This window comes from Mandrillus leucophaeus, unplaced genomic scaffold, assembly GCF_000951045.1.
Source record: "Mandrillus leucophaeus isolate KB7577 unplaced genomic scaffold, Mleu.le_1.0 Scaffold160, whole genome shotgun sequence".
In the NCBI taxonomy this organism is placed as follows: domain Eukaryota; kingdom Metazoa; phylum Chordata; class Mammalia; order Primates; family Cercopithecidae; genus Mandrillus; species Mandrillus leucophaeus.
The window spans coordinates 978,368-1,003,511 of NW_012101588.1; the positions used below are offsets into that span (position 1 = coordinate 978,368).

At 46.2% G+C, this 25,144-nt stretch overlaps 1 protein-coding gene across 1 annotated transcript in view; it reads right to left on the reverse strand.

Moving 5' to 3' along the window:
* Positions 1-25,144, reverse strand: part of IGF2R (insulin-like growth factor 2 receptor) — a 124,658-nt gene that overhangs the window by 51,569 nt on the left and 47,945 nt on the right. Inside the window, exons 9-21 of the mRNA XM_011975972.1 lie at positions 23,241-23,346; positions 20,191-20,353; positions 19,799-19,964; positions 18,392-18,495; positions 12,229-12,393; positions 9,465-9,605; positions 7,777-7,920; positions 6,549-6,686; positions 5,782-5,929; positions 5,088-5,265; positions 4,510-4,625; positions 3,876-4,044; positions 1,775-1,954 (exon numbers count right to left, since the gene is read on the reverse strand). Of these exons, the coding sequence (XP_011831362.1) occupies positions 1,775-1,954; positions 3,876-4,044; positions 4,510-4,625; positions 5,088-5,265; positions 5,782-5,929; positions 6,549-6,686; positions 7,777-7,920; positions 9,465-9,605; positions 12,229-12,393; positions 18,392-18,495; positions 19,799-19,964; positions 20,191-20,353; positions 23,241-23,346 (1,918 nt within the window). The remainder of the gene's footprint in view (positions 1-1,774; positions 1,955-3,875; positions 4,045-4,509; positions 4,626-5,087; positions 5,266-5,781; positions 5,930-6,548; positions 6,687-7,776; positions 7,921-9,464; positions 9,606-12,228; positions 12,394-18,391; positions 18,496-19,798; positions 19,965-20,190; positions 20,354-23,240; positions 23,347-25,144) is intronic.

A 25,144-nucleotide genomic window follows, 5' to 3' on the forward strand; every position in this document is an offset into this window, starting at 1 on the left:
TGATGGACATTTGGGCTCTTTCCACGTATTTGCTATTGTGAATACTGCCGCAAAAAACATACATGTGCATGTGTCTTTACAGTAGCATGATTCATAATCCTTTGGGTATATGATTTGGCTCTCTGTTTGTCTGTTAATGGTGTACAGGAATGCTTGTGATTTTGCACATTGACTTTGTAACCTGAGACTTTGCTGAAGTTGCTGATGTGATTATTATTTTGAAACAAGATCTTGCTCTGTTGCCAAGGGGCTGCAGTGTAGTAGCACATCCTCAGCTCACTGCAACCTCTGCCTCCTGGGCTCAAGTGATCCTCCCACCTCAGCCTCCCCAGTAGCTGGGACTACAGGTGCACACCACCACACTTGGCTAATTTTTAAATTTGTTTTGAAGAGATGGGGTCTCACTAGCTTGCCCAGGCTAGTCTCAGACTCCTGGGCTCAAACAATCCTTCCATCTCTGCCTCCCATTTTTTTTTTTTGGACAGGGGCTCGCTTTGCCTCCCAGGCTGCAGTGCAATCATGGCTCACTGAATCCTCAACCTCCTGGGCTCAAGGAGTGCTCCGGCCTCTGCCTCCAGAGTAGCTGGGACTACAGGCATGAGCCACCACACTTGGCTGAATTTTGTTTTATTTTTTGGAGATGGGGGTCTCACTATGTTGTCCAGGCTGGTCACCAATTCCTGTCCTCAAGTGATCTTCCCACGTTGGCCTTCCACAGTGCTGGATTAGATCTGAACCAGCGTGCCCAGCCTTCAGCCTTAATTTCTTATTCCTGTTTTGTATTACACGTACAACCCTCATTGTTCACCCATAGGCCTGAGATATATCAAGCCTCAGATTCCTATCTGTGGACTTTGTGGTTTGGGCTGCTGGGGCTCAGAACGCAATACCTCAAGGACTGGTGCTTTGACATGCTGAGAAGCTGCCTGAGAATCAAGGTCGTCCTTTTAACTGTGCCTTGTTACCTCCACCCCCAAGCACAGCGAGGGACTTTCTCTGGGATTTCCTTACCTGACCAAGAAGGCTTCTTTCCAAAAGAAACTCGGAAATCTCATTATCTATCCCACAAAAGAAGACTGAGGACAGCAACCACACCTGGACAGACTTGTTCACAAGATAATGCCTTCCTCATTCAGGCTCCAAAGAGAATCATTTGCAAGTTAATTTCTGTCCATTCTTTCTCCCAAATAATCATTTGCTGCCCCCTCAAAAGAACTGTCTGCATCCCCCATCACCCTCTCCCCTGTGAAATAGGGTACACAATCTTCTGTGTTGCATTAGGCTACTGGGTCATCTTTCTCCTGCTATTTATTCCCCGGTGCTACGCACGTTAAAATTTTAATGTCTTTTCTCCTGTTGACAGCTGATTTTCAGGGAAACTTCAAAGGGTGAAAGGGAAGCTTTCCCTCGGCTCCTACAGGACCAAACTATCTCTAAGCCCCGTTCCACTGCCACGATCCTCAACTCACAAGAACTAAGAGGCAAGATAATGTCTGTATGACTCAGAAAGAAAATCCATGAAACAGTGTCTGTCACCACAGCCTCCAACTCCGCAGCAAAAGATGAGGCTTACACTTCAGAAATCGCAGCCATGAAGGTACCACAAATCACTCCCTGCCTGTGCACATACATACTGCAGGCTGACCTTGAGCAGAACTAAGACTGGCCTAACTCCACCACCCACCCCAAGACCGTTTCTGTCAAGAGACACACAAGGCAACGCTCAGTCAAAAAACACAGCAGTGAAGGTCACCGGCCAGCGGCAGTGCCTTACCAGCCTGCCCCTGGAGCAGACGAGATGGATCCTCGTGGTGTATGTGGTCTGTCTGCCGTCGCTGGTGGTGCAGGTCGATCCATTCACGTATTCCAGAAGGAGGCTGCCGCTGTCCTCAATCGTCGGGCCAGTCTTTGCCATTCCCAAGTTACTGATGGAAACCACTTCAGTGAAGGAGCCCTGCAAGGAAACCAGTCTCGTCAGGCTTTTCCCTCGGAAGATACGGTCAATTTGTTATTGGTGGTGGTTACATTCTATAAAGTTGCAGCAAACAATGAATTATCGAATACAGAACCACTGCTCCTGGGGAAATCCCCTTATTACATATGGAATAGGAAACCATCCTCAAAGAGTTAACAACAACTGCATGCTGGGTTCCGGGCACGCAATTAAGCAGCAACCAGGCTGCATGCTGGCTGTAACTGAAAGTCACGTAGCACTAGATACTACTCGCATCCCCATTATTGCTACAGAAAGAATCACTGGTGTCAGAATCGTAAGGCTTTCGTTCAAGAATTGCGTAAGATGTTCTTCGGATCCTGAATTCCGGTGGAACGACTGACACTAACCACTTTGAAGACCTTCCTGCAGGGAGCCAAATGCAGTTTCTTCATCTTCCCATCCCATGACTTCACCCGGCACTCTTCTACCAATAAACAATCCCCACACCTTGGCCCGCTCCAAATCCCTTAAGTCCCTAAACCCAAATTCCTTGGGGAGGTGAATTTGAGGTTTCTTCTCATCTCCTCATTCGCCTGCCCTACAATTAAACTCTCTCTCGGCTGTAATCCCCAATGTCGCAGTGTGCTGACTGGCTGTATACCAGGCAAACAAACCTATTACACACAGATTATAATCTGAAATCCCAAGACAACTCATGCTGACGGATTCTATTCTCTTTATTTTACAAAAGGAAAAACGAGGCTCAGGAGTATTAAGTGGCTCACCTGAGGCTGCCCCACGAAACTTTCAGAACACAAGGGAATAAGTCACGTTTGAAAAGGCTTTAGTGTGAATTCTAGGCAAGAAACTTCTCTTAGGGAGACCTTACAAGGCAGTGCAGCGCGGGAGTTCCAGTTCTGGAGCATCTCTGAGTTGAGATGCCAGAGCTGGAATTCAGACCCCGTCCAACTGGCCCCAGGGCTGGAGCTTTTGCACCGCACTGCCTCGCCCTCTCCATCCTCTGCTCATCTCAGGGTGAGGCAGAAACGAGCCCAGAGCATCCCCCTGTTCAGCATCAACCAGGAACACGCTTGTCGGGCACTATGCACACTGGGCCACTACACTCGTTCCAGCAATGACTGAGGGGGTACTCCGCACGGTGATTTTGGAGTTACAAGTGTTCTCAAATAGGCAAGTTCACAGATGCAGAATCTGTGAATAATGAGGACTGACTGTACACTGAAGTCACTGCTCCAGTAAAGAACACACATGTGCACAGGTAAACACAACCAGGAACTCGATTCCTAATCACCAGAGCACACTTGCCACCTTTCTTTCAAAAACCTCCAAGCTGCCATTAGCATACACTAAGAAAAGTACATCCCCAACATGCTATTTTTACAGAAGCCAACTTCCAGAGACATCTCTATTCTAGGATTCATCAGGTACAGCGACCACAGGAGACAGGCAAATGTTCTTTCAGTGACTGCACTCAACCCAGTGACGAACTGCAGCGACTGAGAGTGCGTGTTGGAATCTATTTCATCCGCAGCAACTCTCCCAAACCGCTTTCTCCCCCTAATCAATCCAGAAGCAAGAGCTTTTGGAAGCAAAACTCTCTTTTTCACAGGTATCTGCTGAAAGCACCTAAAGACGCTTTTGAATTCAGGATAGACATAACCATTCGGTGCTTCCTCTGCCCTTTGTGTGATCAAAGGTCTCCAACACAGCATTCTCCACGTGAACGATGATTCCTGTGTGACACACTTGTGCTCCTACAGGGGGCAGACGAGTTCACATGGAGGCCCCACTCCTACTCAGAGGATTTCTCTCGAGCAGCTGTGCCGCCTTTGATCTGGATGTCCCAAAATAACCACCTCCTCCCACTAAGTCACGGAATTAGGAGGGCAAAGGAGACAAGCAGTGAAAACAGACTCACCTGATCTTTTTCATACTTCATCTGGCAAGCCGATGCATACCGGTTGCAGCCCGGCACTGGATTCAGAGGCCGACACACGTTAATGTAGTATTTCCTCCACGTGACATGTTCCCCTGAGTTGTCCATGGCGTACCAGTTTCCTCCAGGGCCACCTTCAGATTTTGCCAGACTAAAATTTCAAAGCAAAATTATACGCTCTTTAAGAGCTTACACGTTTCAGTCTAATTTATTTCTATGTAGTTGGGGAAGTAAAGCTACCAAATAAAGCATGCTCCACCAATCACACAACCAGAAGTTGGCTTGTCTGGACTCATGACGCACCAGGATTACACTCAACCTTCGCTAAACTCAGTATGCAGTGGACCTTAACTGTCCCCCATGCCTCTGAACTGACAGTCATTGGTTAAATGATGAAGCTAAAGGCTGAGGTTCTGCTGTGGCCAAGACTGGTTGCTATCCCAAAGGCGACCAGACCGTTATTAGAATTCACTCTGCTGAAAATGCCCCACCTTGGTCCTGCAGCCCCAGAGCCAGCATCACTCCCCATCATCAGCTCAGTCACAGGCTCGCCAGCAACACCCGCAACCTCAGCATCTGCACCAGGCCAAAAACAGAGCAGCTGACTCTGCCTCACCTGGAGAGGTCGTACTGCTCCAGTGTGGAGGGGTCGGTCACCACGCATTCCAGGGGCTCCTCCGGGCAGGCATAGCTGGTGTACCACCGGAAGTTGTAGGTGGAGTTATCCTCTTCCTAATCCACGGCAGCAGAGAAATGCAGGGAGGGATGGCAAAAAGAGAAAGACCCATGACATAAAGCCAGGATTCAAAAAAGGATAGGACCAGTGTTCCCAATGAGAAACTGTGAAAAAAAGCCTACTCTGCCCATCTCCCTTCATTTTATTAAAGGAAGATTGTTCAGTAATATATCAGGATGAAAACTTAGCCTCTGCTAAGTGGGGGTTAATTCAGGATTTTTTTAATGCTTTTGCATGTTTTGTACCCAAAACTGACAGGCTTGTGGGCTGTTATTAAGGTGCACAACCCACTAAATAAACAGCTTAAGAAACTAATACTGCCTAGGTACCCTGTCAAATCGAATTATGGTGATGATTTGGCCAGAAACCCAGACTGACACAAGCTCTGCCTCTCAATGAAAGGCCCAGCACAGGCGCGAGTATCCTCAGGGAGCGCGATGAGGGACAAACATTCCTACCTGATATTCAGGGAAGCCCACCCCGGCGTCTCGATCACAGAGAAAGGTGATGAGCGTAGCTCTCGGTGTGTGTCTTTCGTTGTTATAAGGCGTGCCGCCTCTGTAGTTCAGTTGGATCATCCCATCATAATACGAAAGCTTCGCATTACTCAGTCCCAAGTTCCAAGTCTTCTCGTCACTGAAATAAACACACATTTCTCTCAGCAAAGGCCTGAGGGCAGAAGCAGTGCAAGGCTGCCACACTGAAGGGAGGGCCCGTGAGCGACGTGGGGAGTCACCAGAACCAGGCCAGGGCTGCAGACCACAGGAGCCCACACAAGGTCTCTAACTGCAGCAGGGACACTGGGACCCAAATCTCCTCTTGGCACCACTGGTTTAGACAACTCACTTCATTCGAACTAAAGCTACACAGAATGCAGAAATACGCACAGAAATATCGAGGAACTGAGAAGCGCAAAATGCACAGAAGTGAGGCATGACCTCAATCCACCCTTCTTTCCCAAGGACGGGCCTGCTCCTTCCTCTGGGAAATTAAACTCCTAACGTCCTTCAGTTTTCAGACCAGGTCTCATCACTATTTAAATGCTTGTCATAAAGCGATGACATTAAGTGAGAACACACCTATTCCTGAAAAAAATATTTGTTAGCACATGATACCTAAGAATGAAACAGAACTGAGAAGCTAGTTACTTGCCTTTTTGCCACCTGGCAGGCTCCTGAGTCTGGCTGACAGGGGCTCACAGACACTGGGCCACACACATTTATATAAAAGTCATACTTCTTTGTCTCAACTTTATAGGCACCATTTTTCTTTGTGAGAGGTGATAAGTCAAAAGAAAACCCTAAAAAAGAAGAAAAACAGTAAAATTATGGAAGGTCAGTCCGAACAGTTAACAGAGTGGTCTCACCCCACAGTTTGAAAGGGAGAGGTCCTTCCCAGGAGGTTCCCAATGGCAGGAAGAAGTGAAGGAGGCAGAAGAGACACTGCCCCTTGAGGCCACCAGAACCGCGATTACTAACATTTTCCTTCGAGAAGGATCCAGCTCCACCATTCCCTTCTACTGGGTTAGCCTGAAGCCCTATTCAAAAAAGCCCATAACTGCTGGCTAATAAACAACCAGCATATTCAAAGTAGGATGAGCACAATATTATGGCCTTCTTGTAAGGTCTCCCTCAGAGAGGTTTCTTGCCTAGAATTCACGTGAAAGCCTTTTCAAACCTAATTTACTCCCTTGAGTTCCAAAAGTTTTACATTCAGCAAACCCACCTCAATAAGGAATTTAAGATAGTATTTTCAATATCTCAAGTAAGTCCCAAACATCGGCTGTTCAGAATTGTGTTCAAACAGCATGAATAAAATTCTAAGGCAGGTTACCTTGAAAACCTCACAGAGAATGTTTAGGAAAAAACCTTAAGTGGTTCCAAGTCACATTAACGCAGAGGTCCTGCTCGGACACAGACCTGCCTGGGAGTCAAAGACCGTGCAGTTCTCCCCTTCTGTCTTCGACAGCACACAGGCCGCCGCTGTGTGCCACTCAAACTCATAAAAGCAACCGCCTTCCCCAGAAGTTCTCAACACTGGCGCACTTTCCAGATCACCTGTCAATGGGGAAAAGAGATGGGGATCACTAATCCATTCATTCCTAAAAAATCTTCCCTCATTCTTCTCTGCTAGAAGTAGACTTGGAAGGGACAGCAGGAAATGAGGTAGAATGCATGGAAGGGTCAAAAAACAGCCCTACAAATACTGTAGCATTCCATCTATATGAGGTATCTAGAACGGTCAAATCCATAGAGACAAAAAGTAAAAGAGAGGGAATGGAGAGCTGTGTTTAATGGGAACTGAGTTTCAGTCTGGGAGGATGAAAAAGTTCTGGAGATGGATGATGATGGTATTACACAACAATGTCACCAACCTACACACTTAAAAGTGGTTAAGATGGTAAATTGTATGTTATGTTGTATATTTTACCGTAAAACAAACAAACAAACAAAATGATCCTAGCTTCTGACTTTATCCCACAGCTGGGAACTTATCCAAAGGAAATATTTCGATGGGAGGTAGAGAGAGGATACATAATGGCACGATTAGCAATACTGGAAATGTGCTATCAATCCAACAATAAGAAAAATGTTTAAAAATAGTAAAACCACACCATGTCAACAAGGAAGTTCCTAAAAATTATTAATAGAACTGTGAAATACAGAAGGGTATTTACAAAATACTACACTTTGAGAAACATTAAGATTTGTTAACATAAAAGTTTTGACTTCGTAAAAACATACACCTATAAATAAAGGTAATGAAAATTAGCATTGTGTTTAAGTGGTGAGATCATGGGCAATGTTTTAAACCATTTATGATTTTTTTCCCCTTTGGAGGAAGTTAAGTAACCGCATGACTGGCCCCGTATCAGTCCCGAGGAAGAGGATGCAGTGCTGAGACCCACAACACTTCCTTCTGACACCATCTGGTTTCTCCATTTCTCATTTGGTTTTGGGGAGGGGATGAGGGGAAAAATCCAAATGACCTAGTTCCCATCATCAAAGATTCTGGAACTCAAAATGCTTAACACCATGCCAATCTGTCTGATCACCTTTGCAGGGACTGATGAGGACCAGAGATATGAAGAATGCAGGACCTCTGGCAGAACCCAACAAAAGATTTCATCGTTTTTAAAATTTTTACCTGGCTTGCATACAAGTGTGATATTAGTTCTTATTTTCTTGCCATGACCACAATCATCACCATCTGAATAAGAGAGTTGAATGTTGCCTTTCTCTTTTGTGGGCGAAGAAATAAATTTTCCCAGATTTTTACTTCCATTCTTATCTGGAAGAGAAAGGGGAGGAAAAAAAAAAAAAGATATGGTTAAAAATTATCATCATGTGGACAAAGAAGTGATTAAAAAAAAAGAAAGAAGAAATCAGCCCAAACCCAGCCAGTGCAGCCCCTTCTCCAGCCCACCGAACCCCCCAGGGCAGCCGATGGGTTTCCCTAGAGTGCCACGTTTGACTGGATGTTACCAGCCACGTCGGGGTCCTCCAAGGTCATCCATAGGCTCAGCAGGAAAGTGCCATGAATGACGCAAAATAAAAAACCAAATGGCTTTTGCAACATGCATCAGCGCCAACTGTAAACTGACACTGTCCGCCACTGTCGGGGCTTCAGCTATCCCAAGACACAAAGTCTTTTGAAAGCACAGCCACACAGCCAAAGGGTGAGAATGTGTCTCATATCCAAAGCAGAAACTAACGAAACCTGTTTAGCAACCCAAGCGGGAGGCCACTTACTTCTTGGTTCACTTGCTTTTTATTATAAAGGATTAAAAGTCTGCTCCGAAGTCCTTCTTAGTAAAGACATGGACATGCCTGAACCTGCTTTTGAAGACACACCAGCAATTCTGAATACCAGGGTCATTCCTAAAATCCAACCGAGGCTCACAATTTCTTACTGAATGCTTTTAACAGATTCTCATAGCCTGGCATTTTCAAAGTGAGTCACAGAAGACAAAAATGAATGTGCTAAAGACCTGTATCAAATAATTGAGGAGTCTCTGCATGACAGTTACGGCACCAAAACAATGACAGCAAAAGGAAGCGAAGCATGCAGGCCCCTCCTACACTAGGGCTATAGCTGAGATTACGCTTTCCTTAAGCCACAACTTTTGAACAATTCTAGGCAATAAAGTTGTTTAAAAAAATAAAATTGGCCAGGCGCGCTGGCTCAAGCCTGTAATCCCAGCACTTTGGGAGGCCGAGACGGGCGGATCACGAGGTCAGGAGATGGAGACCATCCTGGCTAACACGGTGAAACCCCGTCTCTACTAAAAAAATACAAAAAACTAGCCAGGCGAGGTGGCGGGCGCCTGTAGTCCCAGCTACTCGGGAGGCTGAGGCAGGAGAATGGCGTGAACCCGGGAGGCGGAGCTTGCAGTGAGCTGAGATCCGGCCACTGCACTCTAGCCTGGGCGACAGCACGAGACTCCATCTCAAAAAAATAACATAAAATAAAATAAAATAAAATAAAATAAAAAATAAAATAAAATAAAATAAAATAAAATTACTTGTACACAAATACTGGCAATGATATTCTTCAGGTTACAAACTCAAAAGATGACATAGTATTTTCCACATGGTTCCTTCTGTTCCCAGTTATGGCTTTAGCCCATATCAGGAAGCTACAGCCAACTTCAGGATTCCAGAGCGCATCAAGCAGTCAGCGACATTTGATTCATGAATAAAAATGTTTTACCATCCTTTATGTGAATATAGAAAGAGGAGGCTTAGATGAACCACAGGAAGCTCTTCTAACTCATTCCAAACTGGATGCCCTAGAAAACCATCACCTAGCTCTTCCCTCCGGACACAACTCACCCACTGCGCACGCTGCCGCATCCTCGGGGCACCCTCGCGCCTTGTCTGCCTGCAGCACTCTGTGACAGATATTAACGAAAAAATGCTTCTTCTCTGTGTCCGTCTGGCTGCCATCCACGGCTTCCCAATTCTGCTCTGGTTCTGTAACAAAAGTGTATTTTAGCCAAAAGCAATGCTGATTTCTGTGAGTCACAGAATAAATGGTGATGAAGCCAAAGGTCAAGGGACCAGAGCTCCCAAAGCACTTCGTCCCTCAATCCCCAGCGCTCACGTTTCTGGAACCCGGGCAGACTGAAGGCACAAAAATTCACCGAGATTCTCAGGTTTCTCATTTAATGTGACAGAAACAAACGACATCCCAATACTTCTTCAGAAGAGTAGGCCCAACTGGGTGACAGAGAATTAAATAGCAAAATTCTCCCAAGCCCCACAGTATGAAATTAGAAACTGAAAACCCAAATCAAGAAGCCATCCTGTGTCTTGGGACGCAGTAGAGTGGCACACCATTGATAATACACCAGCTCAGCTCAGCCCCTGTGAAGGCCTGTGCAGCTAAAAAAAAGCCAGCAACCTCTTACACAACTGCAGACTCAGTGCAGAACACAATGCATGCTACCACAGAAGACAAGCAAGGTACCACAGGTGGCCGCTGAACTCACAAGACTCATGAGCTGGTGAGTGTGAGCAGACACTGATTAGGCGCCTGCAGGAGGTGAGGGGACACCAGCTGAGTGTCACCAGCGCAGCACGCGAGGGCAAGGACATCCACAAAAAGCAAACCACACGGTGAACAGTTGCTGAAGAAGTAACTTAGAAAGTGTGTAAAGAAGGAGGTAAAGATATAAAAATACATCTTCTCATTTGAAAACGCTCCCTTTGCAGGTTGGGTACTGGGGTTTGGAAGGCAAAAACCCCATGACTCATCAGTGGTGATACAGTACATTTGGAGAAGTACTTTCCAATGTCAACAGCCTAAAAGAAACCATACAAGACTGTGCATGTGAACAAGGACCTGCCCTAAATACTGGAAGTCTGGGGTGGAGCCAGGTGGGCTGTAAAGTCTTAAGGGACTTCTTCAAGAGTAAGGAGCAGTTTTAGCTCTCCCCTCGTAACTTCCTTAGGGCTATCTCCGTGCAAATGCCACAAAACACTCCAGATTCCAAGAGACCAGAACTGTGTCAGGAAGTCTACAGATTGAAAAATGTCTCTCTCCTTATCTCACAGGTCCTAGGTTGTCTCTTATACACAGTGATTTTCTTTTTTAAAAAAAAAAAAGGTTGACTTAAGGGATCTCACAGGACCACCCACTTTACTGGAAGAAACTCGGGCTGGGAGAGCAGCTCGCTCAAGCAAACGCAATTGGATGTGGTAACATCAGTCCTCAGCCAGGTCTCCAACTCTGCAGCTAGAACTCTTTCCACTTCACAGAAAACCAGTGTCTTCACTAGCACACATGTGGCAGAATTAATTACAGCACCGTTCCCTGCAGCGCACAGGGTGTTTAACCACAACAGCACTGCCAGCACTCACTGCCCAGGCGGTTCACAGTGAGGCAGGTTCTCAAACACTCCACAAGAGGGATTCATTCCTCTTTCTAACCTGGTATTTTCCAAACCAGGTGGGGCTCAGAAGACAGGAGCAGCAGTCCTGTCACCGCTGCAGTTTTATTTTTCTAAAAAAAAAAAAAAAAGACATACATGTGCAGAACATGCAGGTGTGTTATATAGGTATACATGTGCCATGGTGGTTTGCTGCACCTACTGACCCATCCTCTGAGTTCCCTCCCTTCGCCCCCAACCCTAAACAGGCCCTGGTGTGTGCTGTTCCCCTCTGTGTCCACGTGTTCTCAATGTTCAACTCCCACTTACGAGCGAGAACATACCGCCAGCAGTTCTGTGACTGTTCTGGTTGGTAATTACATGAGGCAAGTCATTCTCTCTGCTTCAGGTCATCTCCCCCTTACAGAGGCAACTGGCTTCTGCACAACTAATTTGAGCTGCCAAAAGGGTAAAACCAGAAATCTCCCCCATCAGATTATCCCTGCTTGAGACTCCCATTCTTCTTACTCGATCTGCTCTGTTTCCTGCTAGATTCCAAGCCCCCGAGGACAGGGACTGTGCTGTGGGGGGCTCCGGTGCCTGCTGTGCAACAGCAAGCTCAGCCTCGAGGACAAGCCCGCTGCACACCACTGAGGCACCAGTGAACAGCGGCCCAAGGCACACATCCATCTGCCTGGAGGATCCAAACAGAAGAACCCCAGGGGCAGAGGCTGCAGATCCCACCTCAGAGATGGAACAGAGGCAGTGTGTAAAAGGGTAAAAACACAAGGTCAAAAGACAGCAACTGAGCCGCAGCTCCACTCTGTGGGCCTGAGAGTTCCTGTGGTAAGTGGGGATATGGCCTATGGGAAGGCTGTTATAAGAGAGAAAAAAAAACTTTAAAGGAAAAAAAAGCAAGCAAGTAAGCTTCTAAACAACACAGAGCACAGGCCTGACACCCTGCAGGTGCAGGGCAGTTTCTGCTCAACTATGATAAGCCCAAGGTAACCCGACCAGAAAACAATAATGCTGGTCTCAGATTCAGATACTCCACCTCCCAATCCAATGCTCCTTCTAATAATTCACACAGCCACATGAAAAAAGCGGGCGGTAGGCTGTGACCCAGCCCACTGACAAACAAAATAGTAACAGCATTTCCAAAAGTACTCAGGGAAATTGTTCCACGAACACATGGACTGAGACCCACACGGCAAGGAGGGCAGTACCTGCGTGGCGGACCAGCGCGGACAGGTCGTAGCGCTTCTTCCCGTCGACAGCACCGCAGAGAAGGTCTTCCTTCTCCTTAACACAGGCGTATTTCGTGTCCCATGTGAAGAAGTAGGTGCAGTCAACCTCTCCTGTGAATACAGGACTTCCTTTCCCATCGTTACCTGTACGATTCAAGAGGAGAAATTTAAACTCCATACGTGACCAAAACTGAGGAACAGCTAAGGAGCAAGGAAGAAACTGAACAGGACCAATGCCAACTGACCAGTGAAAAAATTCAGGTCCAGACTTTCTTAGAGACCTTGGGGGTCTGAGATGGCAGAGGCTTCTATTGAGCTTCAGATGCTTAACCCTAAGTCCTCGATGGCAGGCTGGCAGGCCAGCGTGCCTTTCACCTTGGGAGACATTGACAGAGGCCGTGTACAGCGCCTTCGAAGATAAGATTAAAAGGGCAGGCAGGAGGAACGCAAAGGCAGTGAGTGGGATCCTCTGCTCCCGGGCTATGATCAGCTCCCAGAGGCTTCTGAACATCTCTGGGTGACACTGGGGACTCGCAGAAAAGAAGACAGAAATGGAGCTCTAGTTCCCTGAGCACCACTGACTTCGTGATGCGACTGTGAACAAGACAAGTTCTCTGGGACTCATCCCTAAAGTAAAACAAGGGTGGAAACCACCTACAGTCAGTTGCTCCCAGTGAAAGCACGGCAAGGTCCTATGCCAGCCCAACAATGTTAGCGGCACATCTTCAAACAGTGCTGGCATTCTGTGGCTCCGTCAGTGCACCTGTCTGTAACACCTTCCTCAAATTGAGCCTCTTCTTCCACCAAGAGTGAGCCCCCCAGACTTCCCATTCCTCAGCAGGAATAGTTCAGGTCTAAGTCTGAAAACCAGCTCTTCACAGGTCAAGTCCCCATCCCATGGACGTGGAGATTCGGAGGCTTTGCTGACTTGCTCCTTGCTGGAAATCCTATGCCTGCACCTTTCCAGACTAGAGGGCCGTGGGCACAACCCTCCTTTTCCCAACCCTGATGGTTTCATAATCCTTGTCTGAGCCTCCCACCATGTGATCTGCCTCCTTGCGGTTTGGTACCATAAGCTATGCAATGATCTAAGAAAACGGGAAGTAAGATTCTGTATCAAGAGCAAACGATACTTCAATTGTAATTTCTACCAAATCTTTAACAGTGTCATCACTATAATTATACTACCAGCCACAGCAGTGAACCTGTACTGAGCACAGTCACAGCCAGGCACTGAGCTCAGCATCTCAGCTACATAAGGCCGAGCTGCAGAAAAACAGGCTCTGTTTAAGTACTTTCTTTATGCAGTTACGTGCTGCATAACATTTGGTCAACAGCAGACTGCATATACAACAGTGGTCTCAAAAGATTGTAATACCGCATTTTTACTGGACCTTTTCTATGTTTAGATATATTTAGATACTCAAATACTTTCCATTGTGTTACAACTGCCGGCAGTACTCAGTACACTCACGTGCTGTACACACTTGTAGCCCAGGAGCAATAGGCTACACCATATAGCTTAGGTGTGCAGCAAGATATACCATCTAGGTGTGTGTTAAGTACACTCTATGATGTTCATACAATGACAAAATCACCTAAAGACACATTTCTCAGAACATACTCTCATTGTTAAGCAACACATGACTATATTAATCTATTTGATCCTCAAAACCCTATGACAAAGGTACAATTTTAGCACCATTTTGCAGATTTAGGATGCCTAAATAATTTGCTTATGGTTTCATAACTAAAAACTAGGGCAGTGCGAATCAGACCGAGGGTCTGGCCTCATCCATGCTCATAACCACAAGGCAAGATCTCCCCACTCTACTGTGGGGTTTTTTTCTTTTTTTCTTTGGTTTTCTCTCCTGTGTTTTTTGTCTGTTTGGTTTGGCCCCTGAGCTTGCCGGCGAACTAACTTAGCAATAATGACGCGCCTCTGCCTCTCTTCATCCCGCCCACAAGGTTTACACACAGTTTAATCCTACTGGATTCACATTTCACTATTGAAAAAGATTTGTGTTCTGCAAACGTGAAGCATTCACTGCGTTTTTCTTTTACTAGGTAAGTTTACAAACAATTAAATACCACTACAAATCGTCCTAGTACTCGTCCGTACTTTTGAGCTGGTTTTGCATCTGAGACGTACTAATAATCTGCAGGCAGAGTCCACTGTAAATAACCATTGCTATGTACCTTACACGTATTCTTACTTCATTGCTCAAAGAATGTTAGCAGAACAGTAAGTTGTGCTCCCCTCTCCCAAACCACTTCGGTTCATTTTTAAGCATACTGGGCTTATGACTTCAGAAATCACTATTCATGAGGCCTATGGTTTCTGTCCGCTCATCAGCAATGTTAGGATTAGCTCTGCACAATCTCTCCCTCACTCACACAATCCCCAAGTTGCCAGTCTGGCTCCACAGGCTCGAGTTTATTCTCCAGCACACCACTTTGTGTCCTCAGTCTCTCGACTCCAGCAAAAGCGGAAGGAAGGTTTTCAAATGGAACCAAGGAGCTCTCTGCCTAAGGAGCAGGCAGCAGCACCCATTTCTCTGTGGCAAAAACAATGCTACCTCTTACCCAACTTGTTTAATTTTTCCTCTAGACACATAGCTAAACTCCATTTCCCAGCCTCCCCTGCTATTCAGGCTGGGCCAAGTGACTTATTTCTGGCCTGGGAAAAAACAAAACAAAGGAAATTGATGTTACCATCCTACAGAGCCCTTGGAAGTCACACCTACAGATGGCAGAAACACAGGATGGAAAGAGTGCAGGTCCCCAAATGACCACATGGAGCAGAGCCTGCACCCCCTACCCCAACCCTATCCCCAAGGACTAGCACTGAACTAAGACAAGAAACCTTTAATGGGCTGAGCTACTTAAATTTGTGAGTGGTTTTTTATTAGCCTATCCTAATGAATTCTGCTCTTCCAAAAAATTATCTAACATCCTTATTTAAAGGAAACACCAATAATAAAGCATCACTTTACAACTAGATTTAAACAAATGGTAAAAAACATTATGACCAAAAGGTACACTTACATCCTGAAAAATGCATGAACCTTAGATTCACATGCATAATTCCTAGAGATCCAACTTAAACTACACTTCTATTACACAGCCAATTATCACCCGTTCACCTTCAAAAATACATTACTACATCTATCTAATACACAGAGTCCACCAAGGGATTTTCTTCAAAAACTCTAAGTTTAAATTCGAGCAAAGTAACAATGAACTAATTTTGCAGTACATAGTTTGCTCTCAAAGTCTGGAGTGCTGAATTACAGAGCTGGAAGGAATTGTAAGTATTTTTTAATACAACTCCTGCCTGAGAACCAGCTCAAAATCCTCCCACAAAACACCTCACATCTCTCTGTCCAGGCTCCTTGTTACAATCATAAAGATAACAGTTTAGGAAAACATGGGTTTTTAATATCAGGATGTCACCGTTAATTTTGTTAAGTACAACAATGGTACTGAATTTATATAAAGGAATGTTCTTTCTTGGCATCAGGGTGGGGTGATATGGGCCATCAATGACGCATGGCTTACAAGAAAAATCTGCCAAAACATCAAGGGCTCTTAAGAGTGGCAGGCATGTAAATTTTTGTTTCAATGTTCTTTCTGTGTTTGAAAATTTTTATAACGGAAAAGAAAAACGGAGCATTTTGTCAAGCCTCACCTCATCTGGGCTTGACAAAATGCTCTCTGGGCCCCACGGTTTCGTAACTAAAAACTAGGGCGGCTGGGAACCAAATCCAGAGGGTGTGGCCTCATCCATGCTCATAACCACAAGGCAAGATCTCCCCACTCCACTGCGGGTCTTTTTAATTTTTTTCTATTTTTCTTTCTTTCTGTTCTTTGGTTTTTCTCTCCTGTGTTTTTTGCTTGCTTGGCTGGCAGCTCCTCAATGCCCATACCTCTTCCCTGTAAGTCTGAGACGACATAATGCCCTTCTCATATGCTGCTCATCCTTTTCAATCTTTCTGGATAATGATTCCGTCTTCCCAGCATCCCCAAATGAGATCAGCACACTCTCAAAGATCTCGGCCAAGTCATTAATAAAAAGCCCTGAACAGAACAGGGCCAAAGGAGGTCATCACGAAGTTGGAGGGAGACTCAGACCACAGCAGAACAGCCCAAGCCAGCAAGAAGTCCAGGAGAGCCAGTTGGGGTGACCTGGGAGCCAGAACCAAGGTTGGGCATCAGAGGGGCTGGGCACATGGGGAAGATACAGGCTGTATCCCTAGGGACTGGGGACACCGAGTAGGAGAGATGTGATTCAGGGTGCAGACACGGCTAAGTAGGCTAGTAGCGTAGGTAGCTAAGAGGTGAGGGCGATGAGAGAATGATGGAGAAGCTGAGGGGTGCAGGGAGTGCTTAGACCAGATGGGAGGTGCATTTTCTCATTCACGAGTCAGATGTCTGTCACACCCCTGCTGAAAATCCTTGGGACTTCATAGATTTCCAGATATAATCCAGCTCCTCTGCAGGACATGCAAGTTTCTTACAATACTGCACACTCACCGTTCCAGGTCGTCTTCAGCCACATTCCCCATACACGGCCTCTAACCCGCTTGCAGCTACCCTGGTCCATGCCTTTGAATGTCTGGAGGTCCAGGCCCTACAGCCACCCCAACACGGGACTGGCACGTTCCTAAACGTAGCATGGCTCAAGCAGCACTTCCTTCTCTCTTAACTGCCTGGCCCCTGCACCCAGCCCAGACTCCAGCCAGTTGACCTTCGTGCCTCCCTCCTGGTAAAGGAGCGAAGTGACAACACTAAGCACTAGCTCTACTCTGGCAGCACTGCCCTGAACCTCCATCCTCATGCTCCTTCTCTCTCTCTGCTCCTAGTCTGTGAACACCTAGAGAGCCATCTATCCTTACAACACCCTCCAGCCTCATAGAGCCTAAGCAAATAGGCACTAAAAAAATGTGTGTATTGGGAAAGTAACAAAAGCGGCCACGCAGAGAACAAGGACAGCAATGGCAGACCTGTGAACGAGGGCACCCCAGGGGCAGGTGCCACAACAGCAGTTACTGGGGCATTTTGGAAAGCCTTCCCAGCGGAAGACCCCGGGCTGGATCTTGGCCTGCTTGCTAGGACGCTCGCAGCGCTGCGGAGCTACCAGGGCAGGGGTGCCTAAGTGTCTCTCCCAACGCACACCTCATCTCCGGAGGCCTCGAGAGCAAGGTTCCCATCATGTCCAGCTGCCTCTCCCTCATCCCACAGTGAATCCTGCAGCAACCCACCCTGTCACCAAGCCACACAAAGCTCTGCCATAGAAGAACACACGGAAGCAAGGGCCAGAAAGACCCTCTGGGTGTGGCAGCACTTGGGGCAAACTACAGAAACCCAGAATGGGCTCTAGAACTGCTCTGAGCAGTGGTAGGGTGCCCTGCAGGGTGCCTGGAGTCACAGCCTGGGGGTCAACAGATGGCACAAGTTTCTGATGGTGTGGTTTTTAATAAGTACACTAAGCCACTCTCTTTAAGGAATGACTTCTACCTTCACCTCCTGGGCGCAGCTGCCAACCCAGAGGCAGCTACAACGGTGTCTACAATCGTCAAGATATGGACAGTGGCACCGCTTTTTGAAATGCCAGTGTCTTGGTGACTCAAGGGTGCTTCTCATCACTCGGAGAAATGCACGCCTTCGGCTTCAACGTACCCAGTGACATTGTGCAATCCCCAGATCCAAACTCTACCACAGGCTCACCACTTTGCAAAAAGGATTACCTTGACACTCATTACATAAAAGAAGAGGTCCCTCAAACAAAACTGGCAAGCCATCTCGCCCCTGCCGAATCTGTCCTTGCTGTAGTTTAGTGTGCACCAAAATGCAAGACGAAAACTTTCCCAACAAGCTCAGTGCTGGGCCCACTCCCAAAACAAACAGAGAGAACCGAGGAAAATGCAAACAGGATGTGTGTGTCCACTGGGGCAGTGGGGGTGGGGAAAGTGTTACTCCAATAGAAAAAAACCCAGTCTGGGGGCTAGAGCTGGCCAGTCCAAAGGACGGCATCTGACTCCTCCATTCAATGTTCACTTCCAAGAACACGCCTGTGCACACACACAAGCACATGCCCACGAATGGAAAGAGGAGGGGCTGAACTCCAGTGCACACTTACCTGCGGTTTTATTGCACTCAAAGTTTATGACGCTCATCCGCTGAAACCCTGAGCTGCATTCATCGCCTCCAAAATATATCAAGGTGAGGTCTCCATCCGAATATCTAGATTTTTGTGAATATAAAGACAAATGTGTTTGGGAGAACCAAGAAAGAAACCTGACTCTTTTTAAATGTCTACACTAAGCCTTTTGCATAGCATCAACAAATCACTACTGATCTAAAACAGCAAGCTCTCTAGCCAGCTAGGGAAAAATATCTACAGGAAATGAGTTCCAAATGTATGGGCTTGACATCCTCTCGCTTCAAAGTAGTAACTGGCTGGAAGAAAGTGCTGAAGGTTTTCTGTGAGCATGAAGACTTCTCTTGTTCTCACTTTTAGATTTTGTACAAAATAAATAACGCCCAAGAATTAGACAGGCTTCCTAACAGCCGCCATGAACACAGCCGTGCCTGAGGGGCCTTGGACAATACTGATCCTGAACAATTTGAAAGAAGCAAAAATAAAATGTTTAAAATGCGGCTTCTCGGCAGATATTCCATGCTTTTAAAAAGCTCAAAGACCAGTTCTGGGGTTTTTTGCAGTTTTCTATTCCTAATTTTTGAATCGTAATTGCCCCTAACACGTTTTCAGAAAACTGCATTTTCATCCTGCTTTTCTGAAGGTTAACTACCAAGTTAAGGGTCAAACGAAATGTGCTGAATGCACTGTTTTAGTTGTTTAAAATTTTCTGTAATGTTGATGGTGCTTGAGATTCTCAAACTGCCAGAGAAAAATCAAAACTCCTTAAAAACAAATTTGAAAATAAAAAAGCCCTATCAACTGTCAACTCATTAAGTAATTTTCCTACAGTAGGTTCCGTACAAACGGCAAGTTTATAAAGTGAACTGTTCTAACAGAAGCATTCTTACTCTAAAGCCAGGAAAAACATTTGATTGTTTAGTGACAAACGGCAACTTGCCAAAGTCTAATAGAAAGGAATGCTGGCGTAACTGACTTCCCTGCACCTTATGGAAAATGGAAAGAGGAAGAAAAGGAGAGGGAGTTATGTTTCACAAGAATACACACAATGCCCTTGAAAATTATGCAGGCCGGGTCCCACGGCACACGCCTCTAATCCATGCACTTTGGGAGGCCAATGTGGGAGGATCACTGAGGCAAGGAATTCAAGATCAGTGTGGGCAACATGGCAAAACTTCATCTCTACACAATTAGCCAGGCATGGTGGTGCATGCCTGTAGTCCCAGCTATTCGGGAGGCTGAGGTGGGTGAATTACTTGAGGCAGGGAAGTCAAGGCTGCAATGCACCGAGATCGCGCCACTGTACTCTAGCCTGGGCGCCAGAGTGTAACCCTGTCTCAAGAAACACAAAGAAAAAGGAAAAGCACACAGAGGTTGTTGATGTACCGGAGGGTCTGATTCTGGTATCTTCCTGCTGCTTTGACTTGAGACGTATTGTTCTTTTTCACTTGGCAAACCGCAGCTTGCTTTTTATTACAGAACTGTGTTTCAGTTTCTCCACAGACATTCAAATAAAACAAATATTCTTTTCCATCTGAACTATAGGGCAAACCTAAAAAGAGGGAAATTAACAAGAGGCTTGTTTTACATGAACGGGTATTAGAAGGTTACAGGATTACTTAGTCAAACCTGAATTCTATTTCTGAAACACCAGCCCAAACTACAGCTCTCTCCAACGCAGGAGCAGGCATGGACTGACATGGCCCCCTATTGTCTCGTACCCTCTCTCAGTCCCCTTCTTCCTAAGCAGCGCCAGGAAGCAGAAGGCGCCTGCTTACCTCCGCTCTGGGCAAGTGGTGTGAGGTCTATGGAGACGTCCTGCTGCTCACCGCTCAGAGAACAAGTTTTGCTTTCCAGGTAATCTCTGTGGCAGGCATACTCAGTAATCCACTCAACTTCATAGCGGCAGTTGGATTTAGCAGTGAGTTTGGGAATGGTGCCCTATTGGGAACAATGTGAAAGAGGCAAAATAAAAAATGTTTCATGTGGCTTAAGTGCAGATTTTCCACACTTATGAAAAGCTCAAAGACAGGTTGTTAGGTTTCTACATTTTGCTGTTTCTGTTTTTTGAATCATGAATTGCCTCTAACACATTAAGATTATTTGACTTATAACAACTCAGTAAAGTTACTTTTTTTTCTAAACTGTTATTTTTTTTTTCCATTTGATTTGTAACACCTCCATTAACTTTGTACACTCTATTCTCTTTCTAGTCTAGTCACCTTCAGAGAGACACTCAAGCTTTGGCCAGCGAGCACCTGGACTCAGTGGCGTGTGGCAATCACTAGGACGTCGGCAAGCGCTAACAGGCCGTGCAGGATGCATGGTCCATTCACCGCTTTCCACAAGGTGCTGCTGGAGTGGTGCAAGCCCGACACTGAGTGAACGTCATCACACGCGTGCACATCCAAGGGCACGGTCCACAACCCCTGTGGGATCCTGGGCACCACATCTGTACCCACACCTGCTCCCGGGTGAAGCCAGGGCACCACCCAGACACAAACCCGATTCTGCCACTGTATTGCTTCTACAGAGTGGGAGCTCCACCAATCATCTTTGATGAGAGCCATGAAGGGGGTTGATGGGGTCCCTGCTCACCAGGAATGTCACTGCCATCTTTTTAACCATCCTTGGGAGACACATCTTATTGGGCTTAGCACCGGGCACAGCAGTGCTGCTTTCCAGCACCATTCGTTCCATAAATACGCACTGAGCACCTGCAACACGCCAGGCACTAGGTGACAGGTTTACAAACAGGTCGCACACAATTAGTAAGTTGCAGAGTTGCAGGCCCAACCCTCTTCTGTCTGACTCAAAATCGATGCTTCTGCCCACGTGGCTCAGTGCAGTCTGACACACGGTGATGCAGACCCCAGGGCTCCATAAGAGAAGCCAGGCACAGAAAGCCACACAGTGTAGGATTCTCCTGACATAAAACATCCGAAAAAAGCCAATCCACAGAGACAGGAAGAAGGTGCACAGTTACCAGGGCTTGGGGTGTGAATGGGAAGAGACTGCTAATGGGAAGGAGGTTTCTTTTTTGGGGTGACGGAAATGTAAAATTTAGACTGTGATGATGGTTGCACACTTCTAAAAAAAAAACTAATAACCACTGACTTGTACTGGAAAAAAAAAAAACCAGTGCATTTTACAGTATGTAAATCCAGTAAATAAATCAAGCATTTTTAAAAAGATCTATATGACAAGGTGAGTGTTTACTAAATACCAGTTCCTAAAATGATTCAATGAGCAAACCGTAAATGCTTAAACAAACCTCCCAAGTATTACAGTGTCCAAGCACATGTCACACAAGGTCTGCCCAGTGAATAGTCAAGCTTGAAAAGAAACCTGGCCGTGCGCAGTCGCTCACACCTGTAATCCCAGCACTTTGGGAGGCCGAGGTGGGTGGATCACTTGAGCCCGGGAGTTCAAGACCAGCCTGGGCAACATGGCAAAGCCCCATCTCTATTAAAAATACAAAAATTAGCCAGGCATGGTGGTGCACACCTGTAGTCCCAGCTACTCAGGAGGCTGAAGTGGGAGGACTGCTTAAACTGAGGAGGCAGAGATTGTAGTGAGCTGAGATCGTGGCACTGCACTCCAGCCTGGGTGACAGAGCGAGACCCTGTCTTTAAAAAAAAAAAAAAAAAAAAAAAAAAGGAACCTCTTGCCCCAGTAATACCAAATCAGCCTCTTCTTCTAACACCAAGAAATGCCTCATACCCCTTCGAGGAAAAAGGAGGAAAACTCCCAATTCTCTTGATTCTCATAGAGTAAAATGATTCTTACCAAATGTAGAGCAAATAAAAAGGGAAAACACTAAAACCACCACCGCCTGAGAACATCTCACTGGGCTTAAGAGATTTCAACTCACATGTGTAGGTACAAATGAAAAGTGTGAATAAATATTCCTCCCCATTCATACTCAGAACAAACATCAGACACTCAGGCCTTCATTCAGTTGACAGTACATGGACGTGGAAGTCTGGGGACAGAAAGTGGAAAGCTGAGCCCAGCACTGTCTCCATATCCCACACACACCAGGCCAGCTGCCAGCCTGACGTCAGAGCAAATTCCACATTTGCTTGGGGGAAGGGGAGTGTGGTTCTCTGCAAAAGAATTCAGCCCCTCCCTACTTCACCCTATTACTAAGAAGGCAGAAAGAAACTAAAGGAAAGCCCTGCCCTATCCCTTCCTCCCTGGGGGATGCCTCCTTTCCATCAGCACCTGCCCCCGGTTAAAACACTTAAACAGGCACTGAGGACTCAAGGACAAGTAAGTCTCAGCAGTTACACTCAAAGAGTTTACAACTGCACTGGAGATTTCATCCACAGCAGAGTGCACAGCAATAAATTGGCCTGTGATGAGAAGGAGGGGGGAAGGCATGGGTGGGGGTTTAGGGGCCGACTGGGAAAAGAGAGGGAGGGAAACGCTTCTCATCAGAAATCACAGGCTTGAAATTATACTGCATTTTTCCACTATTCACTAAAACAATCCAACTACAAAAACAAAAATATCTGCCCATAAACTACTTAAAATCGTCTCACAGAGACTAGAACAAAAAACCATCCCATTATATGTGGAGGCCCCTCCGGGTTGCTGTAAAAAAGCAAAAGGCAAAATGCAAACAGCTCTCCCCGAGTGAGCTTCATGTGACAGAAGCTATCCCAGGAAGCTCGTCTCCTCCTGAGAGCCCACCAGTGCCTCTGTCATGGCTCCCAGCTTCCTGCACCCAGACCCACCCTGCCCCAAGCCCAGACACGCGTTCGCGTGGGCAACCCAGGCTAACCTGCGCCACATTACAGTTACCAGGAGACAAGTCACTTACCTCTCTCCGCTCCGACGGGCAAACAAACGTAATAGTCACTGCGGGGCTGTGACCGTCACAAAAGTCTAGCTCTCCTGCCTCTTCCCTCACGTAACTCAGGACAAGCCTGGGAGAGCCACATTGAGAAAAGAATATTACAAAAGTATAAAGTGCATCCAAATTCACATGCCTCCCTGAGCATTCAGCACATTCACTTGTGGGGAGAAGGTAGCAGAAGAAATATCAAAATATAAAAGAAGCTATGGTATAAAATGACTTCATTTCATTTCCATTTGGGAAAAAAAAAAGTTCTAAGTAAACCCCAGTGGGTGTTATTTTGTTAAAAATCAAATAAATAAAGTGACCAACACATAAATTTGATATATTAAGAAAACCTGGCTGGGCGCGGTGGCTCACGCCTGTAATCCCAGCATTTTGGAAGGCCAAGATGGTGGACCACCTGAGGTCAGGAATTCAAAACCACCCTAGCCAACAGAGCGAAACCCCATCTCTACCAAAACTACAATTAGCTGGGCATGGTAGCACACCTCTGGTCCCAGCTACTGAGGAGCCTGAGGCAGGAGAATCACTTGAACAGGGAGGCGGAGGCTGCAGTGAACCGAGATCACACCGCTGCACTCCAGCCTGTATGACAGAGTGAGACCCCATCTCAAAAACAAAAACAAAAAAAAGAAAAAAAAACCTGTTTGATCTGCTTCATGTCCCAGAATAAGGAAAGAAAAAAGGAACAAAAAAAAGTACTTTTTTAAAAAAAGGAAGAAACACCATTTGACTAAAGCAAACAAATAAAAAAATGTTGTAAATGAGATAACAAAATTAAAAAAAAAAAAAAAAGCAGACAAGTAGGCCAATTGCATTTTTGCCCACAAGGCTAGTCAATCATTTCCTCTTTACACAATAAATTCTAAGTGCCAGCCAAAGTTTTGTTTTGTCTTAACCCCAGAGCACCTGCCCAGCAGGGACTGAACTGGGTGGGGTTCTCTTCCACTACCCAAACCACCATCCAACACGGCCCCACCACCAGAGTTCACTCACTCAGTGTGGAATGGGCCCAGTGCTCCTGGCTGCCTGCTAGAGAATAGCTGATCAGAGATGATCTGCTTTTTCCCACCAGAGAAGTTCACAGTTTTGCTCAGTGTCCCACATGTTACTACATCGTCACTCACACTCATTCATATTAAGAATTACCGATGTGTCACCTTGAAGACTCTGTTAGGGACTGAACTGTTTCCCCTCAAAATTTTTATGTTGAAGGCCTAAGCCACAGCTCAGCAAGTGACTGTATTTGGAGACAGGGCCTTTAAAAAGGTGAACAAGGGAAAAGGAGGTCATATGGGTGAGCCTTAATCCCAAAATCACTGGTGTCCTTATTAGAAGAGGACATTCGGACACACACCCCCCCCGCAGAGGGAAGGCCATGTGAAAACACAGAAAGAAAATGGCCATCTAACGAGCCAAGGAGAGAGGCCTCAGAACAAACCAGCCCTGGTGACACCTTCTTCAGACGTGCAGCCTCTAGACTGTGCAGGATATACATTTCTGCGGTTTAAGTTACCCAGCCTGTCATATTTTCTTATGGCAGCCTGAGTAAACTAATACAGACACACATATAGAAAATTCCAAACATTTCTCCCCTTAGGTTATGCTCAAGTCTTTTCTTTGGACAGAGTGCCATCTATAATTGCACATGCTCCCTACCCAGACATGCCACAAGCTCCAGACTAGAGCAAGCACAACAAGGTGTCTACTAAAGGCCCCTAAACGGGGAGAAAATGTGAATCCTTGATCTAAGTTCAGGATATGGTCATGAGCAACACACTGGAGAAATGCATATGTCTGCCAAGGTAAGGTACAAAGGCAGTACCAGAGCATGTGTACACAGCACAGCCTGTTATAAGGAACGC